Source organism: Apodemus sylvaticus, chromosome 9 (assembly GCF_947179515.1).
Source record: "Apodemus sylvaticus chromosome 9, mApoSyl1.1, whole genome shotgun sequence".
Classification (NCBI taxonomy): Eukaryota; Metazoa; Chordata; class Mammalia; order Rodentia; family Muridae; genus Apodemus; species Apodemus sylvaticus.
Window position 1 is genome coordinate 44,879,479 of NC_067480.1, and position 16,614 is coordinate 44,896,092.

A 16,614-nucleotide genomic window follows, 5' to 3' on the forward strand; every position below is an offset into this window, starting at 1 on the left:
CATTTCTGGATCTTCAATTCTATTCCATTGGTCCACTTGTCTGTCACTGTGCCAATATCATGCAGCTTTTATCACTATTGCTCTGTAGTATTGCTTGAAGTCAGGGATACTGATTCCCCCAGAATTTCTTTTGTTGTTGAGAATAGTTTTAGCTATCCTGGGTTTTTTGTTATTCCAGATCAATTTGAGAATTGCTTTTTCTAACTCTGTGAAGAACTGAGTTGGGATTTTGATGGGGATTGCATTGAATCTGTAGATCGCTTTTGGCAAGATGGCCATTTTAACTATATTAATCCTGCCGATCCACGAGCACGGCAGATTTTTCCATTTTCTGAGGTCTTCTTCGATTTCCTTCTTCAGAGACCTGAAGTTATTGTCATATAGATCTTTCACTTGTTTGGTTAGAGTCACACCAAGATACTTTATATTGTTTGTGGATATTGTGAAGGGTGTCATTTCCCTAACTTCTTTCTCAGCCTGCTTATCTTTTGAGTATAGGAAGGCAACTGATTTGTTGGAGTTGATTTTATAACCAGCCACTTTGCTGAAGTTGTTTATCAGCTGTAGGAGTTCTCTGGTGAAAGTTTTCAGGTCACTTAAGTAGACTATCATGTCATCTGCAAATAGTAATAATTTGACTTCTTCCTTTCCAATTTATCCCCTTGACCTCCTTATGTTGTCTAATTGCTCTAGCTAGAACTTCAAGTACTATATTGAAAAGATATGGAGAGGACAGCCTTGTCTAGTTCCTGATTTTAGTGGGCTTGCTTCAAGTTTCTCTCCATTTAGTTTGATATTGGCTACCAGTTTGCTGTATATTGCTTTAACGATGTTTAGGTATGGGCCTTGAATTCCTGTTCTTTCCAAGACTTTTAGCATGAAAGGATGCTGAATTTTGTCAAATGCTTTTTCTGCATCTGATGAGATGATCATATGGTTTTTTTTCTTTGAGTTTGTTTATGTAGTGGATAGCATTGATGGATTTCCTTATATTGAACCATCCCTGCATCCCTGGGATGAAGCCTACTTGATCTCAACATTACACATAATCTAATGATGATTCTCAATTCACCCGCTAACAGATCCAAGTAAACTTTCAGCATCAGTAAAAAAAAACAAAACAAAAAAAAAAAAACCAGCAGTTGAATTTACAAATTTTAACAATCTAATTATAAGTACTAATAGTAAATTGTAGCTATTTGATAATTGCCTGTTTTCTCTTCTAAAAGAGATTTGTTTTGTTGTGTTGTTAGCCTGCCACTTATATTCATCATTTCAAGAAGTATGTTAGCATCTAGAAGATGCTTTCTTTAGATTGGCAATTTTTGACATCTCACTCAATAATGGTGTTGCGTTGTGCTGTGGTGTACCAAGTTCTAAATACAGTGTACTGTTGACTGAAGACAAGTACTTCAGAGATTTAGGAGAAGTCAACACACTCACCATTTGCTCAGGTGGAGTAAGTTAACATGTATAACACAAATGTTGTGTTGAACACTATAACATTAGTAAAAACACTATAAAATTAGTAAAAAAAAAATACCGCGTTACTAATACTTGCTATGTTAAATACCTTATCCTATATCTCTGTTTTGTCTTGAATACTCTTAGACAGTTTGTTGTTCTAGTTCTATATTTGAAATGATAACACGAAATGTGGCATTGTGGAGTTTAAAAATGAGACTAGGCTGCTGATACGTGGAGTACTATATGAACTTTATCTTCTTCTTAAGAAACAAGAGAAACAGAGCAGTTCAGCTTGGAGACATGCCTGATGAGAAAAGAAGTATTTTCTCATCAGAGAAGACAGGGAAACTTTTAAGGTATCTAAATGCCTTATGGAATAGCTATGAGAGAGCCAGTCCACCTGGAGCAGAGTAGGAGTGTCTGTTCGACCAGCTGTGAGAAACACAGAGGTTGGGGGTGACTCCAGAGCAGTTAGAGTTTCATAAATTCATGAAGGATTCTTACTTTTTGCTATGGATGCAATCCATTGGTACATGGCAGCAAATATCTGAATAGAGTCTATAGCAGAAGTGATGTTAAATCCACTTGGCTCAATAAATGGTAAAAAAGCATAAAAGAAATGAGGCAGAAGTGTAAATAAAGAACTCTTAGAGTGATTTTATATATATATATATATATATATATATATATTGTTCACAAAAAGAAAGTATCTAGAAGGTATATCTCTGTAATAATTGAAATAAGTAGAGTTCTTTCCTCCTATGCTGTAACTTTAACACCAAGTCTGAGTGCTTCTGCTACTAAATTATACAGTAATTTGATGCTGTGAATTTGATTCATGAATAAGAAAAGACCAATGGAAAATATAGATATCTTTACATCCTTCCTTCTTTCCTTGCTTGCTTGCTTCCTTCCTTCCTCTTTCCCTCCCTCCCTCCCTCCCTTGTCCCTTCCTTCCTTCCTTCTTTCTTTCCTTTCTCCCTCCCTCCCTTCCTTTCTCACTCTCTCCCTCCCTTCCTTCCTCCCTCCCTTCCTCCCTCCCTCCCTCTCTCCCTCCCTCCCTCTCTCCCTCCCTCCCTCTCTCCCTCCCTCCCTCTCTCCCTTCCTTCCTTCCTCCTTCCCTCCCTTCCTCCCTCTCTCCCTTCCTCCCTCTCTCCCTTCCTCCCTTCTTTCTTTCCTTCCTTCCTCCCTCCCTCCCTCCCATGCTCTCTTCATCAATTCCTTCCCTTTCTTCTCTTCCTGTTTGTGATCCTTCTTTGCCTTTTCTAGAAAATATAATGTGAATCAAATAAAAATATGTTTCTCTATTTCTGAGGGCACTTTCTCACAAAGAAAATACTTTGCTTTAGCCACTTTACTGCTCATTAAATTATTGCTGAAAGTATCAAAGTTCTTACTCCTAATTACAGACTTAATTCATTATATGTTTTTTTTTTTACTTAGTCAATACTAATTGAAATAAAATATTATCCCAGAACATGTGTTGTTAGTAAAAATTTAGTTCTGTTAATGGATAGCTTTGATTTAGGTCTCATCTCTGTGTTCTACAGTGACCAGGACTGTGTGTGCTGAACAATGTGATGGCAGGTGCTACGGACCCTATGTTAGTGACTGCTGTCATCGAGAATGTGCCGGAGGCTGCTCAGGACCAAAGGACACTGACTGCTTTGTATGTTTAGGATCTCTCTCTCTCTCTGAATCAGATTCACATTGAAAATTTAACACTGGATTATATTAAGTCTTGTTATTTTCTTATTTTAAAAAAATGTTTTGCCATTGTGTAATTCTACCACTGAAGTTGTTTATCAATGAATCAGGAATACTTTATGACAGTTTAATCAGTCTTGCAATCTGATATAATTTATGTATGAAGTGACTGTATCGGAAAACATGAATGAGAACATGCTTTAAGAAATTGAGACTATCATTTCCCTACCTTCTTTGCTTACTGCTTTGTGTTGTAGCAATATTGAGGAAACACTTGCTCTTAAATATAAAAATATTTAAATGCTCTATGCATTTAAATATTTTTCAGTTTACAGTGCTAGCAAACTAATATTCTGTATTTAAAATTAAGTGCACGTATAAATCTATTTATGTAATAGTATGAATGTTTTGTGGTTTTGAAGAAGTTATTTTTATTTCAAAAAACAACATTCAAAACTTCACTTTTTAAATATTTTATATTATATCCTTGATTTAAATTTTTGTTCTTTTAATGTATGTGTAACTATATGAGTGATAATATACTTGTTTATAAATCAATTCTATTTAATTTCATCTAAAATGAAACAGTGTACTTTTATCTTTGAGAATGAGCAAAATTTAAATTTTCTATTTCCAAAAAAAATCTAAAAATACATATCAGAAATTTTGTTCTACCAAACATATCTTAAAATAGAAGGTTTTAGATCTGAGACTTTATCTAATAAGCAAAATAAAATTAGTACACTAATGCTATAGCTAGTTGTTGCTTGAATCATAAAAAATCCAAGAAACTTAATTTGTCTGCTAAAATTCTGTGGTGAAATAAAACTACATCTGGTTAAAGTGGATGTGAACGAAGTATAGAGAAGGGGACCCGTGTTAAGTGTCTAAGGAGGAGCCTTGGCAGTCAAACTGAGGGTCCTTTCTTGTCTGTCATCAGCATAGAGAGGGGAGAAGCAAGCTTGATTTTGAAGACACTGCACACTGCAGGTGTTGCATTAATGATTCCAAAGCCAGAGCGGTGGTAAACAGTAGAAAAGCTTTTCCATGTAGGATGTGGCACTGTGCCCTTTCACTTGTATTATCGTGATAAGCAGTACCAGGTGCTCTTGAGAGCTCTCGTTTCATTACTATATTGGAATGGTCCAGTGATTCTACTTTGGCATTTAATTCAGAATGTTCATGAATGCCAGACTGAGGCTTTGGTATATGTTATGTTGTGCTTGTGTGCTGTCTGGAAGGTAGATTCCTCTGGCTTCTATTCCCTTGTTTCAAAGCAGTCTATGTACATTGCATATCAATTCAGAAAGTGTGTTAGTAATTCAGATATAAGAACACATGATGTTTTGTAGCTATAAATTAAAACTTACTAAGTTTTCTAGATAGCTTTTTAATAGAGTTTTCCTATGAAATGTCATCTTAGTAAATAATGTATCATTGGTGGATTTTGTTTTGATTATGCACCTTGTAGACCATCATGAGAGAATTGTTGTCTTGTGATAAAGGGTTTGCTAAAACAACAATTGATTAAGCAAATGTTATGATGAAACAGAACAAATTAATTCTTATTAATAACAATATGACAATTTATAATGAAGTGTAAAGCACAGCTTAGGATCATGGTAGCTCTTTTTCAAGCTCTCAGTTAGTCATAAGAAAGTTTTATTTCTTAATTAAAAGTGTTATGTTGTTCCTATGTTTGTTAGTCAAATTCTTATATGGGATTTCTTTTGACAAGTCAGGTAGGAAAATAGTTTTCAGTTTTCTCAAGTGAATTTGAAAATATCAATGATAAGACATTTGAAGACAAATATATGTTAGTTAGCAAAGCAGAGATGTCTTTTGAACATGGTGAGTACAGGAAATGTTATACCATCATACAATGTGGCATCACTTGATTTAAATACAAGCTAGTTATAACTTACTACAACTTCATATTTTACCTTTATAACCACTATGCTTGCCCTGGTTTCTCCTGATGTACAGGTAAATAAATGACTATCACTATGTTTCCTATTGCAGAATGATGATACTTGCATTTTACATGTCACACAATGCACAAGCTCACCAACCACATGCTCCAAAATACTATCCTTACCCACAGAACTAGAAACATAATCTGACTGTAATGATTGAACTTACATGTTTTAAATCAGTACAAATTAAAATAATCTGTTGCATCTGTCTATGTTCAATAGTATAAACCAATTTAGTGTAAAACTATTATATATGTGTATTTGTATTTGTGTATACATACATATATATCATGTATATTTATGTATACATATATACATATAAATGTTACTCTATGTGAAGACCAGTAATATAGCTGATAATACATAGAGACACAAAAGAGGGTGAGAGGCTGATGAAAAGCTAAAGATACAATAACTTCAATTTAAGAGTTTGGGCAGGATTTCTAAAATTGAAATATAATAGATTAAACAGTACCTGTTATAACACCATGATAGCAGTGTTTTATTGACAAGTATGTAGGAAGGCTGTTTACAAATGTTTCTACTGTGTTGCAGGCCTGCATGAACTTTAATGACAGTGGAGCCTGTGTTACTCAGTGTCCCCAAACATTTGTCTACAATCCAACTACCTTTCAACTGGAACACAACTTCAATGCAAAGTACACATATGGAGCATTCTGTGTTAAGAAATGTCCACGTAAGTAACACATTAAAACAGGTCAAATAATTAAAGCTCTACTGAAAAATGAGAGGTTTCCTATAGGATCATTTTAATTTGCAACTAGAAATTAAATGTGGCAAATTATTTCACATTGGCTATGGGTTCTACCATTTATATTTCTCAAAAAAGAGAAAAATGGTTATCAACATGTTTAAATTACTAGCCTGAACTTATAACAAGGCAATGCCAGGCTTGATGTTACAGTGGAGGGAAGTGGATTCCTAAAACTCTTATTATTTCTTTATACCTTGGGTTTTCAATGCATAGTGCTGATTCTCAGAAAAGATCATTTTTGACAGCAGGCTGTATTATAAATAAGATCAGATTTGATAATATTGGGTTTATGCATGCATTTATTCCTGATTATTTACTTAGAATATATGCCATAACAATTTAATAAGGTATATCTAAGAAACTGATAGCACATGTTAGAAATTCAAGAAGACCATCATTACTTTGATCAAATGTTAAATAATAGATGATATATATGTATATATACATATATGTATATATACATACATGTGTAAATATTGATATTCTTTGCTTTTTATGACTAATGAATTTTTTACGTATTAGGAAGTCTAATTAAGTAATTTATTTATTTTTAATTAAAAAACATTTGTTCAAACACTTCTAAAAGTGGAGCTTTTGAAACTATAGACTTTAAATAAGGCAGCTAGAATATCATTTTTGCTGGCCAGTTTAAGACATTTCACTGTTTTTCTCATGTAACACTAAGACCTTTTATAGACTGCTCACTGGACCTGGATTGCCAAACTACATCTATCATTGGATTGTTTGGTCATTCACCTTCTAAACATGGGTCTAAACTGCCCACTTCAGCATTCTGAAATCTAAAAACTCTTAACTTGTTGAAAAAAAGAAAGATGGGTCAGGCTTCAGTGCATCTTATACTTTCTGAGAAGGAGGCTGATGGCAGATAACTAGAAATCCAAAATATTTTATACAAACATAATTGTATGTGTCCCTTGTATTAGTCACTTTGTGTTGCCATGGTTGAAATACCTGACAGAAATAACCTAAGAGGGAAAAGGGTAAAATTTCTCTCCTTGTTCCAGAGATTTAAGTCCTCAAAAAGCAGGGAAGGGACTGAACTCATGGTAGAGGAACTCGTAGGAAAGACTAAGTCTTAGCCACACCAAATTGGGTGTGATCTTCCAAAGCTTTCTGTAATAATCTCCTTCCAATGCACAATGCCTACCTTTGAATGCATCCACTAGCACAGTCAGAAGCTGAAAATCTAGTGTTTAAAGGATGATACAGTGGGAACCAATGTTTATTACTAGCCATACCATCCTTCTACCTCACATCCTCTGCATCCTCTGTATCTTCTCACAATGCGAGCTAGTACTCTTGAGCCATTCTTCTCTCCATATAAAGTCACTGGACTGCTATTACCTACCTAGCAAATGTGTATCTTGTATCTCACTTGACTTCTTCCACTACTTTGTCAAAGTACTCTCCTTTCAGTTCCATGCAGCTGTGTTAACTCTTCATAAGAGTATAAATTCATTAGTCCAAATAAAGACATTATGCTGATGATGATCACACTGACAAAAAAGATAACTCCAGACCCATGATTGGATTCTCTGTCTCTATCAGGTCTTAAATTCATTTCAGAAGCTGTTGATTAATTGGTATGCAATTCCATGGCACAGATAACATGTCTTAACTTTGAAATCCTAGAGGTATTGGTTAGGTTTTACTAGATGAGGCTTCATAAATCTCTAGGGCATTTCCCCTAACAATAGATGAAATATCAAAGAGTAACATATTTCATAAGGCTTATCAAGCAGTATTACTAAGAGCACATGTCTTTTCTGCTTTGCAAACTTTAATATTATCATATATAGGACAAGGGCAGTATTTAGTGAAGGTGGCTACATTTCAAACCATACTACTCTTGCATCATGTTGTTCCTCTATTTCTGTAGATGCAGCAATTTATTTTTTTATTTCAAAGAGAAAGTCTTAGCATCTCAAGATTACTGGCTCCTTAGGCATGTCACCAAGTCACGAAGTCTAAGTAATAATATGCTCCTTGTCTAATTGTACTTTTTTGCTAACAAGGTATCTTTCAAATTTTCACTGTATATCAGAAAATTTTTGGCACTCCTGTAAAACACTGGACCCATTTTAAACATTAGCTCCTGGATTTGAAGTACACTCTATTGCTCCAAGGCGATTTAACTTAAGCTTCATTTGTGCTTCATGAACTTGAAGTATTTTAAACTTCCAACTTGCATAATGTCATGAAATGAAGTGTAACTTTTGACAAACACAAACTAAATATAATGTGGTTTTCTAAGTCTATAAAAGAAATCATTCTATCTTGGTGCAATTCAGAATGTGGAGCAGTAGGCTATCAGATACTCATGCTTCGCAGACACCACACTTTGACTGGAGTATGTGCATTGCAGATGTTTCAGGTTCTCGTGCAGGGAAGAGTCATATACATTATCAATGATGCTAAGAATTTTTAAGTCATAGTCTATCTCCTTTTTCACTTGATGGTCAACCATCATTGCTTATTTTAATTCTTTTTAAATATCAGATAACTTCGTGGTAGATTCCAGTTCTTGTGTACGAGCTTGCCCTAGTTCCAAGATGGAAGTAGAAGAAAATGGGATTAAAATGTGTAAGCCTTGCACTGATATCTGCCCCAAAGGTGAGTGATACTTCAGAGCATTGGGTTCAACAGGTCTTTACTGGAAGCTTTTTCTTAATGTTTTTGTTATTGTTGTTGGCTTAGGTTTTGGTGTTTTGAAACAGGGTTTCCATGTATAGCTGTCCTAGAAGTCTGGCTAGCCTGGAACTCGAGCTGTAGACCAAGCAGGCTTGGAACTCAGAGATCTGCCTGTTCCTCCAGAGTGCTGACATTAAAATTAGTGCTCCTATTTTCATGAGCCTATTAGTAGACAAGTGGTATTAGCTCCTCAGAAAAATTATATAGTGTCCATTTATGTGTATGTGTGTATGTGTGTTCATGTGTGTGCATTCCTCCACAGAAAGATATCTTTAAACTGGATAAGGACTGAATTCAAATCTGTGAAATGTTAAGCTTTGAAATACTAAGGATAGGAGAGGGGAAACCTCAGACTTTTAGACTACATGCTCTTAGTTTGAATATCTCTCTCTCTCTCTCTCTCTCTCTCTCTCTTTGTATCTCTATCTCTTTAATTCAACTTCAAACTGCTTTTCAAAGTAGATCCTTCAGAAAGCATAGGTAATATTGTGTATTTGTGTATATATATATATATATATATATATATATATATATATATATCCCTAGTGCTAATATCACAATATTCTCTCTTTAATATATATTTTAATATACTATTGTTATTCAACTTGTAGGTTATAAATGATTAGTAGACCAAGAAATCATTTTATTAAAGTATCAGCATTTAAAAAATTAAATTCATGTTTTAAAATAAACTTTATATAAGAAAATTTACCTGATAATACAGTGTAGTAATTGATAAAAGCTTTATTTCAGGTATGCCAGGTGGTAATTATATGCTGACTCTTAAATTTAAATGAAACTCTTAAAATGATTCTTGATCATTAGGTTGTAATATAGAGACAATATTTCTATTCAGTCTTAGCAGTAAATGCTGAATAAAGAATTAAAAAAATATTGAGCTAATGAACTGAGTAGTTTTCAAATGAAAAAATATATGCAGCCAGCAAATAATTGAGAAAATAGCATCTTAAGCCATGTAAATATAACATTTATGTATGTATGCATGTATGTATATATATATGCATGTATTTATTTATTTTAAACTCGAGATTTTATTCCCCTCCAAGTCCACCTTCTGACTATTTCACATCCCATACTTCCTCCCCATGCTCCTGTCTCCATGAGGATGTCCCCACCACCTACCCCCCACCCCACCAGTCCTCTAAACTCCATAGGACCTCCAGTCTCTTTAGGGTTAAGAGTATCTTCTCTGAATAAACCCAGATCTGACAGTCCTCTACTATATATGTGTTGGGGGTCTCATATCAGCTGGTGTATGCTGCCTGGTTGGTGGTCCAGTGTTTGAGAGATCTGGGGGAGGTCCAGGTATATTGAGACTCCTGGACCCTCCTACAGGGTCACCCTCCTCCTCAGCTTCTTCCAGCTTTCCCCTAATTCAACCAAGCAGCAGAAAGAGTCAAATACATATATTTGCACCTAGCCAATGAAAATTTTCTTCTTCTGTATAATTATAATCTTCAAGTCTTGCTACCTCAGTCTGCTAACCTAGGCCTATTCTTGGAAGCTTATAGCCTCTGTAAATCCAATCTAGGCCTAGAATGTTTTCAGGCTCTGACACTTACTACTGAATAAATTTACACTTTCTAGCTCTTTGTGATATTCTGGCTCAAACTCCTTTCCAAGCTGAGTGATTTAAACTGGCTTCTTTCAGCTTCTGACTGAAATTGCTCTACTTGGCCTCAAACTCTAGAAATCTGTTCTCATCTTATGGTTCCTTATCATTCTGGTACTGTTTTCACCTGTGTCTAGCTTGTTATCTCTGCAGCCTGTCTATAGAATTGTCTCAGTAAAAATTTCCTAAGGATTCCACAAACTGAACCGCCACAAACTAAACTGGCATGAATTCCACTCCACTGTACTGTGTCTCAACTCACTGACTGAGTAAACTCACAGTCTCACATCCAGATATCTTCATGTCTGTCTCCTGAGTTTTGGGATTCAAGGCTTCTACCACAATAACTTGGCCTAAGCTTTTCTTTCCCTGAACCCTGATCTATATCAGGCTGGCCTTGGAATCAAAGATCTGATTGTTTCTCTCTCTCTCCTGGGATTAAAAGCATGTCTGTATTCAAGCTAGATCACACAGATCTAGAAGGCCTTTGGATGTGATCCCTTGCCAGAGCAGACATGTTGAAGACCTAAAATCCCTCTAAAACACAAAGGGAAATGCATATTAAAACTACTTGAATGTTCCGTCTCACACAGAATCTAAATGCTATTATCAAAACTAATAACAAATGCTAACAAAAAAGCGGTCCCATACCCTACCGATGAGAATGTGAACCAGTGCAGGCAGTTTTAATTTCGATCCCTCCCCCCATAAAATAATACCCTTAAAAATAGAGCTACGATATGATTCAACTTTTATATATAACCATAGGGATCAAAATTAACACACCATAGATACTCGCACTGCCAAGTATATGGGAATATTATTCTTAATAACCACAAAATAAAAACAGCCTAGTTTTCTATGAGCAAATTAATCAATAATGAAAGTATTATATAATGAAATTTTAGAAAAAGATTGTGACATATTTTGACAAGCATATGAAACAAAAAAAAATTTTGTTAAGCAAAATAAGCCAGTCTCTTAATCCATATGTAATTGTGTGTGTGTGTGTGTGTGTGTGTATGTGAAATTAAATATATGTAATAATGAACCAAAAAGGGGAAATATATTCAAGGACAAATGACAAATGGACTCTGCCTCTCAAGTGCTGGGATTAGAGGTGCATTCCACTATGCATGACCATATAATGCATTTTGATTTTATTCTTTCCCCTCCCCCACATCTTCCCAGATGCTTTCTTCCTCCTTATTCACCCAATTTCATGGACCGAGGAACATATGGGATGTATCAGATTTCTGAGGCCATTCACAACTCTTGCACAAAATCAACTCAGACCAAATACCAGTCCAGAAAACTGGAAATGGGAAAAATCCTAGCACTTTTTAATCTTAGAAGAGCTCTGAGTCAAGGCTATCTTGGACTACAAAGCAAGTTCTAGGACAGCAAGAGGTTTACTTACAGAGCAAACCTGTCTTGAAGAGAATAAATAACTTTGTTTTTTGAAAAACAATAAGTAATTTTAAATTCTGAAATAAATGTTTTTATCTTATAATGACAACATGCAGTGATTTATTAGCCAAGAATATGTTTTGCAGTTGTTTACTCTGTATCTTATTTCTATAGCATGTGATGGAATCGGCACTGGATCATTGATGTCTGCTCAGACTGTGGATTCCAGCAACATTGACAAATTCATAAACTGCACAAAGATCAATGGGAATCTCATCTTTCTTGTCACTGGTATTCATGGGTCAGTATTAAATGTTGTACAGTATTGTTCTGTGAATTGCAGGTGTTCCTTAGCTTTACATGCTTGCAGTGTTGACCCATCTGGACCTAGAACAGTGCTATTTTTTCTTAAACTCTTTCCAACCAAAGCTGTGGACAGCCCTCCAGCAGTGCTGGTGACACATCTGCATTTGGACTTTGGTTATTATTTAGGAATGAGAATGCAAATCTCTAATTCTGCTTGAATGTACTTTCAAGAAAATCTCCTAAAAATTCATAGTCTTAGAAAACACAGGTCTTAGCAGCTTAAAGGGGAACATAAAGTAAGGAATTACCCTTGAGTTTGTAAAGAATTAGTTCTAAACATAACATATATTAAAAATCAAATGAACAAGCAAGCAAACTAGCAAAATCTTAACATGGAACAACTTAAAGAACCTGACTTTAAGTTGAAATTCCCCTGATCTGCTATAAAAAAAAATTCCCTTTCCTGGGAAAAATAGGGAAAATATTCTTTTCCCTATTTTTCTCTTATATGGGGAAATTAGCACTACTATAAAGTGGATTTTATTTTGGTAATAAAAATTGTTACATTATCTGGGGTCCTTCATTACAGAACCGCCTGCTGGCTTTAACTTGGGAAATAACTGAGTTTGTATTCTTTGTGTAATAAAAATGTCAATAGCTATACTTTGTATTTTATCTATTTGTCTATATTACTACTTAATCTCTAAATATTAGTGCTACAGGCTACAAATAAAGACTACCTCTCGCATCTTTTAATTCAACTCTTACACTGAACATATATCATATCATTTCTGGAAGCAAAATAACTGAACACATTATGAATAAATATCTCCAAATAAGAACAGCATGAACAATAGGACAGAGTATTTATCTTCATTCAAACAAATTGTTATTTATGCTCCTACATAAAATATCTCTATTAAAAAGGCAATTTTTAATATGGTCCCATGTCATAACCTGTAAAAGTATACCTGTAAAAAGTATCTTCTCTCTATTGTGTTATATTTAGATAAAACAATACTTTTTAAAAAATTAAGATTACTAACTTCCAATTAAAAAGTTGGAAATTCTTATCCCACATCATATCTGACAATTTTCAAACGGGAAAATTTTGAAACCTTACCATTTTGAAACGGGATCCACTTGGTTAACTTTACTAAAGTCCACATAGATCCTCTGAAATCATTTGTATCGTTGACCTAGCATATTTAGCCCTTTGGGTAGGAGATTTGGGTCAATATTTTTTGTTGTTCTTAAATAATTGAATGAGCATATGATATCCTGAAAGGGATATATGTATATGTCAATTATCTTTTAAAATCAAGTATTCCTATGACAAAAAGATCATCCCTTACTGTACTGGCTGTTTTTGTGTGTCAACTTGACACAGGTTGGAGTTATCACAGAGAAAGGAGATTCAATTGGGGAAGTGCCTTCATGAGATCCAGCTGTGGGGCATTTTCTCAATTGGTGATCAAGTGGGGAGGGCCCCTTGTGGGTGGTGCCATCTCTGGGCTGGTATTCTTGGGTTCTAAAAGAGAGCAGGCTGAGCAAACCAAGGGAAGCAAGCCAGTAAGGAACAGCCCCTTCATGGCCTCTGCATCAGCTCCTGCTTCCTGATCTGCTTGAGTTCCAGTCTTTACTTCCTTTGGTGATGAACAGCAATGCAGAACTGTAAACTGAATAAACCCTTTCCTCCCCAACTTGCTTCTAGGTCATGGTGTTTGTGCAGGAATAGAAAAGCCGACTAAGACAAATTGGTACTAGAGTAGTGGGGTATTCCTGTAACAACCTGACCATGTCTTGGGGAGGACTGTGGAAGGACTTTGGAATTTTGAGCTAGATGATCCATTCAGTGTTGAGAGCGCTGTGGAATGTTCTGTAGGAGCTTGGAAGATAATGTTGAGAACATTGCAGAAGATGGAGGCCTTGCTTGTGAAATTTCAGAGGAAAGATTAAAGATTCTTATCAGGGCCATGTTTCGATTGTGAAGATTCTCTGGTTTTGGTTAGCTGGGGCTGAAGAATCAGCTGTGATTAACAAGATACCACTAAAGCAAACCTTTGTGTTACTGGGACTATTGATGCTGGTTAGCTGGAGATAAGCATCACTGAGGTGAAATCTTCTGGGAAGTGTTTTCTGAGAGCACAGAGGCTGTGTTTCAGAGAGAGCTACCGTTGTATTTTGTGCTGTGACTGAACTTGATACTGTGTAAAAGTCTCCCAGATGGTACTGGTTTTGAAGGCATGAAGGGGTTATGAAGAGCGGCTGAGGCTCTTGGCACAGTGAGAGGCCACAGAAGGCCTTTGGTGAAGGTGCAGCCTCAGTTGCAATTGATGGCCCAGGATTTGAAGGGGTCATGCATAGAAACAGAAGTTTGTCACCATGAAGAGAGTCTGTGAGAGGCTATTGGAGAAGCCTAATCACAGTGGAAGATAGCAGCGTTTTGGAGATGCCAATACCATGTGATAACCACCAAGAACAGCAGCAGCAGTGGAGTGCAGGCAGCTGGAGCCTAGAAGACAAGCTGTGTGCTACAAAGGGCAGAGCTGGAGAAGTGACCCAAGCCCTTGGAGGAGTCCGGAAGATCATGAGTTGGATCCCAGACATTGAACCATTGGAGTTAGAGTTTTGCTTTTGGTTGTGACTGTTCCCTGATATGTTTCCCTCTTGAAGGAAGAAAGTATTTTAGTGGAGCCCACAGTTAAGAGACTTTGAATTTTTAAAAGACTTTGAATTTTAAAGATATTGGACATTTTAAAGTGATTGAAATTTTATTATGTAAAGACTGTGGGACTTTTAAAGTAATTTAGATCTTGGGGATGAATAAGAAAGTAAGGGTTGAGGCTTAATAGTCATGTGTTTGTGTGTCAAGTTGACAAGGGGTCAATTGTACTGGCTGGTTTTGTGTGTCAACTTGACACAGGCTGGAGTTATCACAGAGAAAGGAGCTTCAGTTGGGGAACTGCCTCCATGAGATCCAGCTGTTGGGCATTTTCTCAATTAGTGATGAAGTGGGGAGGGCCCCTTGTGGATGGTACCATCCCTGGGCTGGTGTTCTTGGGTTCTATAAGAGAGCAGGCTGAGTAAACCAGGGGAAGCAAGCCAGTAAGAAACATCCCTCCATGGCCTCTGTGTCAGCTCCTGCTTCCTGACCTGCTTGAATTCCAGTCCTGACTTCCTTTTGTGATGAACAGCAATGCAGAACTGTAAGCTGAATAAACCCTTTCCTCCCCAACTTGCTTCTTTGTCATGATGTTTGTGCAGGAATAGAAACCCTGACTTACTAATGTGAGAAATTAGATGGAGCCACTTGACACCCATTATGTCCTTTTATGTAGAGGCTATTTTAGTTATTTTTCCTATTACTATTATAAGATTCTCTCACAGAAGCAATTTAAGAAATGAAGGGTTTGCATTTTTTCATACTTCACGTTATGTCTAACATGGCAAAATGTTCGAGGCAGCAGTACTGTGAGCGAGGAGGTTACAATAAAATACACATACGTATACACATATGAATACAATACACATATATGGCTCACTCTCCATTTTATTCAGCTCACAACTCCAGCTTCTAAAACACTGCCAGCCATTTTTCAAGCTGGTCTTCCCACCTAAACTGACATGGATTGAGATTATTTCTCACAAGCATATGAAGAGACTACCCTAATCTAGATTATCTCTCACAGGTATGCTCAGAGATCTCCGAGGTAAATCTATATCTTCTACCATTAGTGAGAGTAAAGATCACAGATATGATAAATGTAGTTGCTTTGAGCCTACAATGTTTATCCAATTTGAAAAATATATACTCACAAAGTGAACTGAATTACAGAAGTGGTTTTTTTTATATTGTTTGATCTAACATATATTCGTGTGTGTGTGTGTTTATCAAGCATTTAGCATTTTTATAGTTCAAAATAATATAAAATTTAACAGAGATAATGTTCTCTGTTAAACATATGAATTTTTAAAGTCATTGTAATATCTAGTTATTATTAATACAAGTATAAGTAAATTGTCTAGTATGATAAAAAAAGATACTGATAGAAAAATCCTCAACTTCTACTTAGAATCAAAATTGGGATTTATAAGAGATAGCATAGAAATCAATTTGTATAAGAAATAAAGGTGATATGAGTATCTGAATAATGATATAGAAAGTAACTAAGTATATAAATAAATATATATATATTATACATACACACATATACACACACATATACACACACATACATACAAACACATATACACACACTGCAGAGGTAACAGATTCTTTGAAACTGGGACAAAATGGCTAGGGAATTACACACGGAAGGACTCACTGTAAAGTTAGCACATCTGAGGTTGTCTCTGATAGTGCATTTCTAAGACTGTAGGGGACAAAGGAAAATTCTTGGCTGTAAGATGATCTTAAAGGCCCTTGGGTTATTATTAAAAGCCTAATTACTGTCAAAACTAAAATGTTTCTGTAAGTGCCCCAATTTCAATTGAATGAAGCCATACTACCCCCATAGATAACTTCTGTAAAAAATTATTATAGTAGAAAAATTATGAACAGTGACCTCCCTATGGTAAAAATTTTTCTAAATAATGTCTGTGAGAGAAAATCTGAAAAACCTGAT

At 35.6% G+C, this 16,614-nt stretch overlaps 1 protein-coding gene across 1 annotated transcript in view; it reads left to right on the forward strand.

Annotated features, from left to right (window-relative positions):
• Positions 1 to 16,614, forward strand: part of Erbb4 (erb-b2 receptor tyrosine kinase 4) — a 708,134-nt gene that overhangs the window by 403,542 nt on the left and 287,978 nt on the right. Inside the window, exons 7-10 of the mRNA XM_052191829.1 lie at positions 3,018 to 3,136; positions 5,706 to 5,847; positions 8,446 to 8,559; positions 11,855 to 11,981. Coding sequence (XP_052047789.1) covers positions 3,018 to 3,136; positions 5,706 to 5,847; positions 8,446 to 8,559; positions 11,855 to 11,981 — 502 coding nt within the window. The remainder of the gene's footprint in view (positions 1 to 3,017; positions 3,137 to 5,705; positions 5,848 to 8,445; positions 8,560 to 11,854; positions 11,982 to 16,614) is intronic.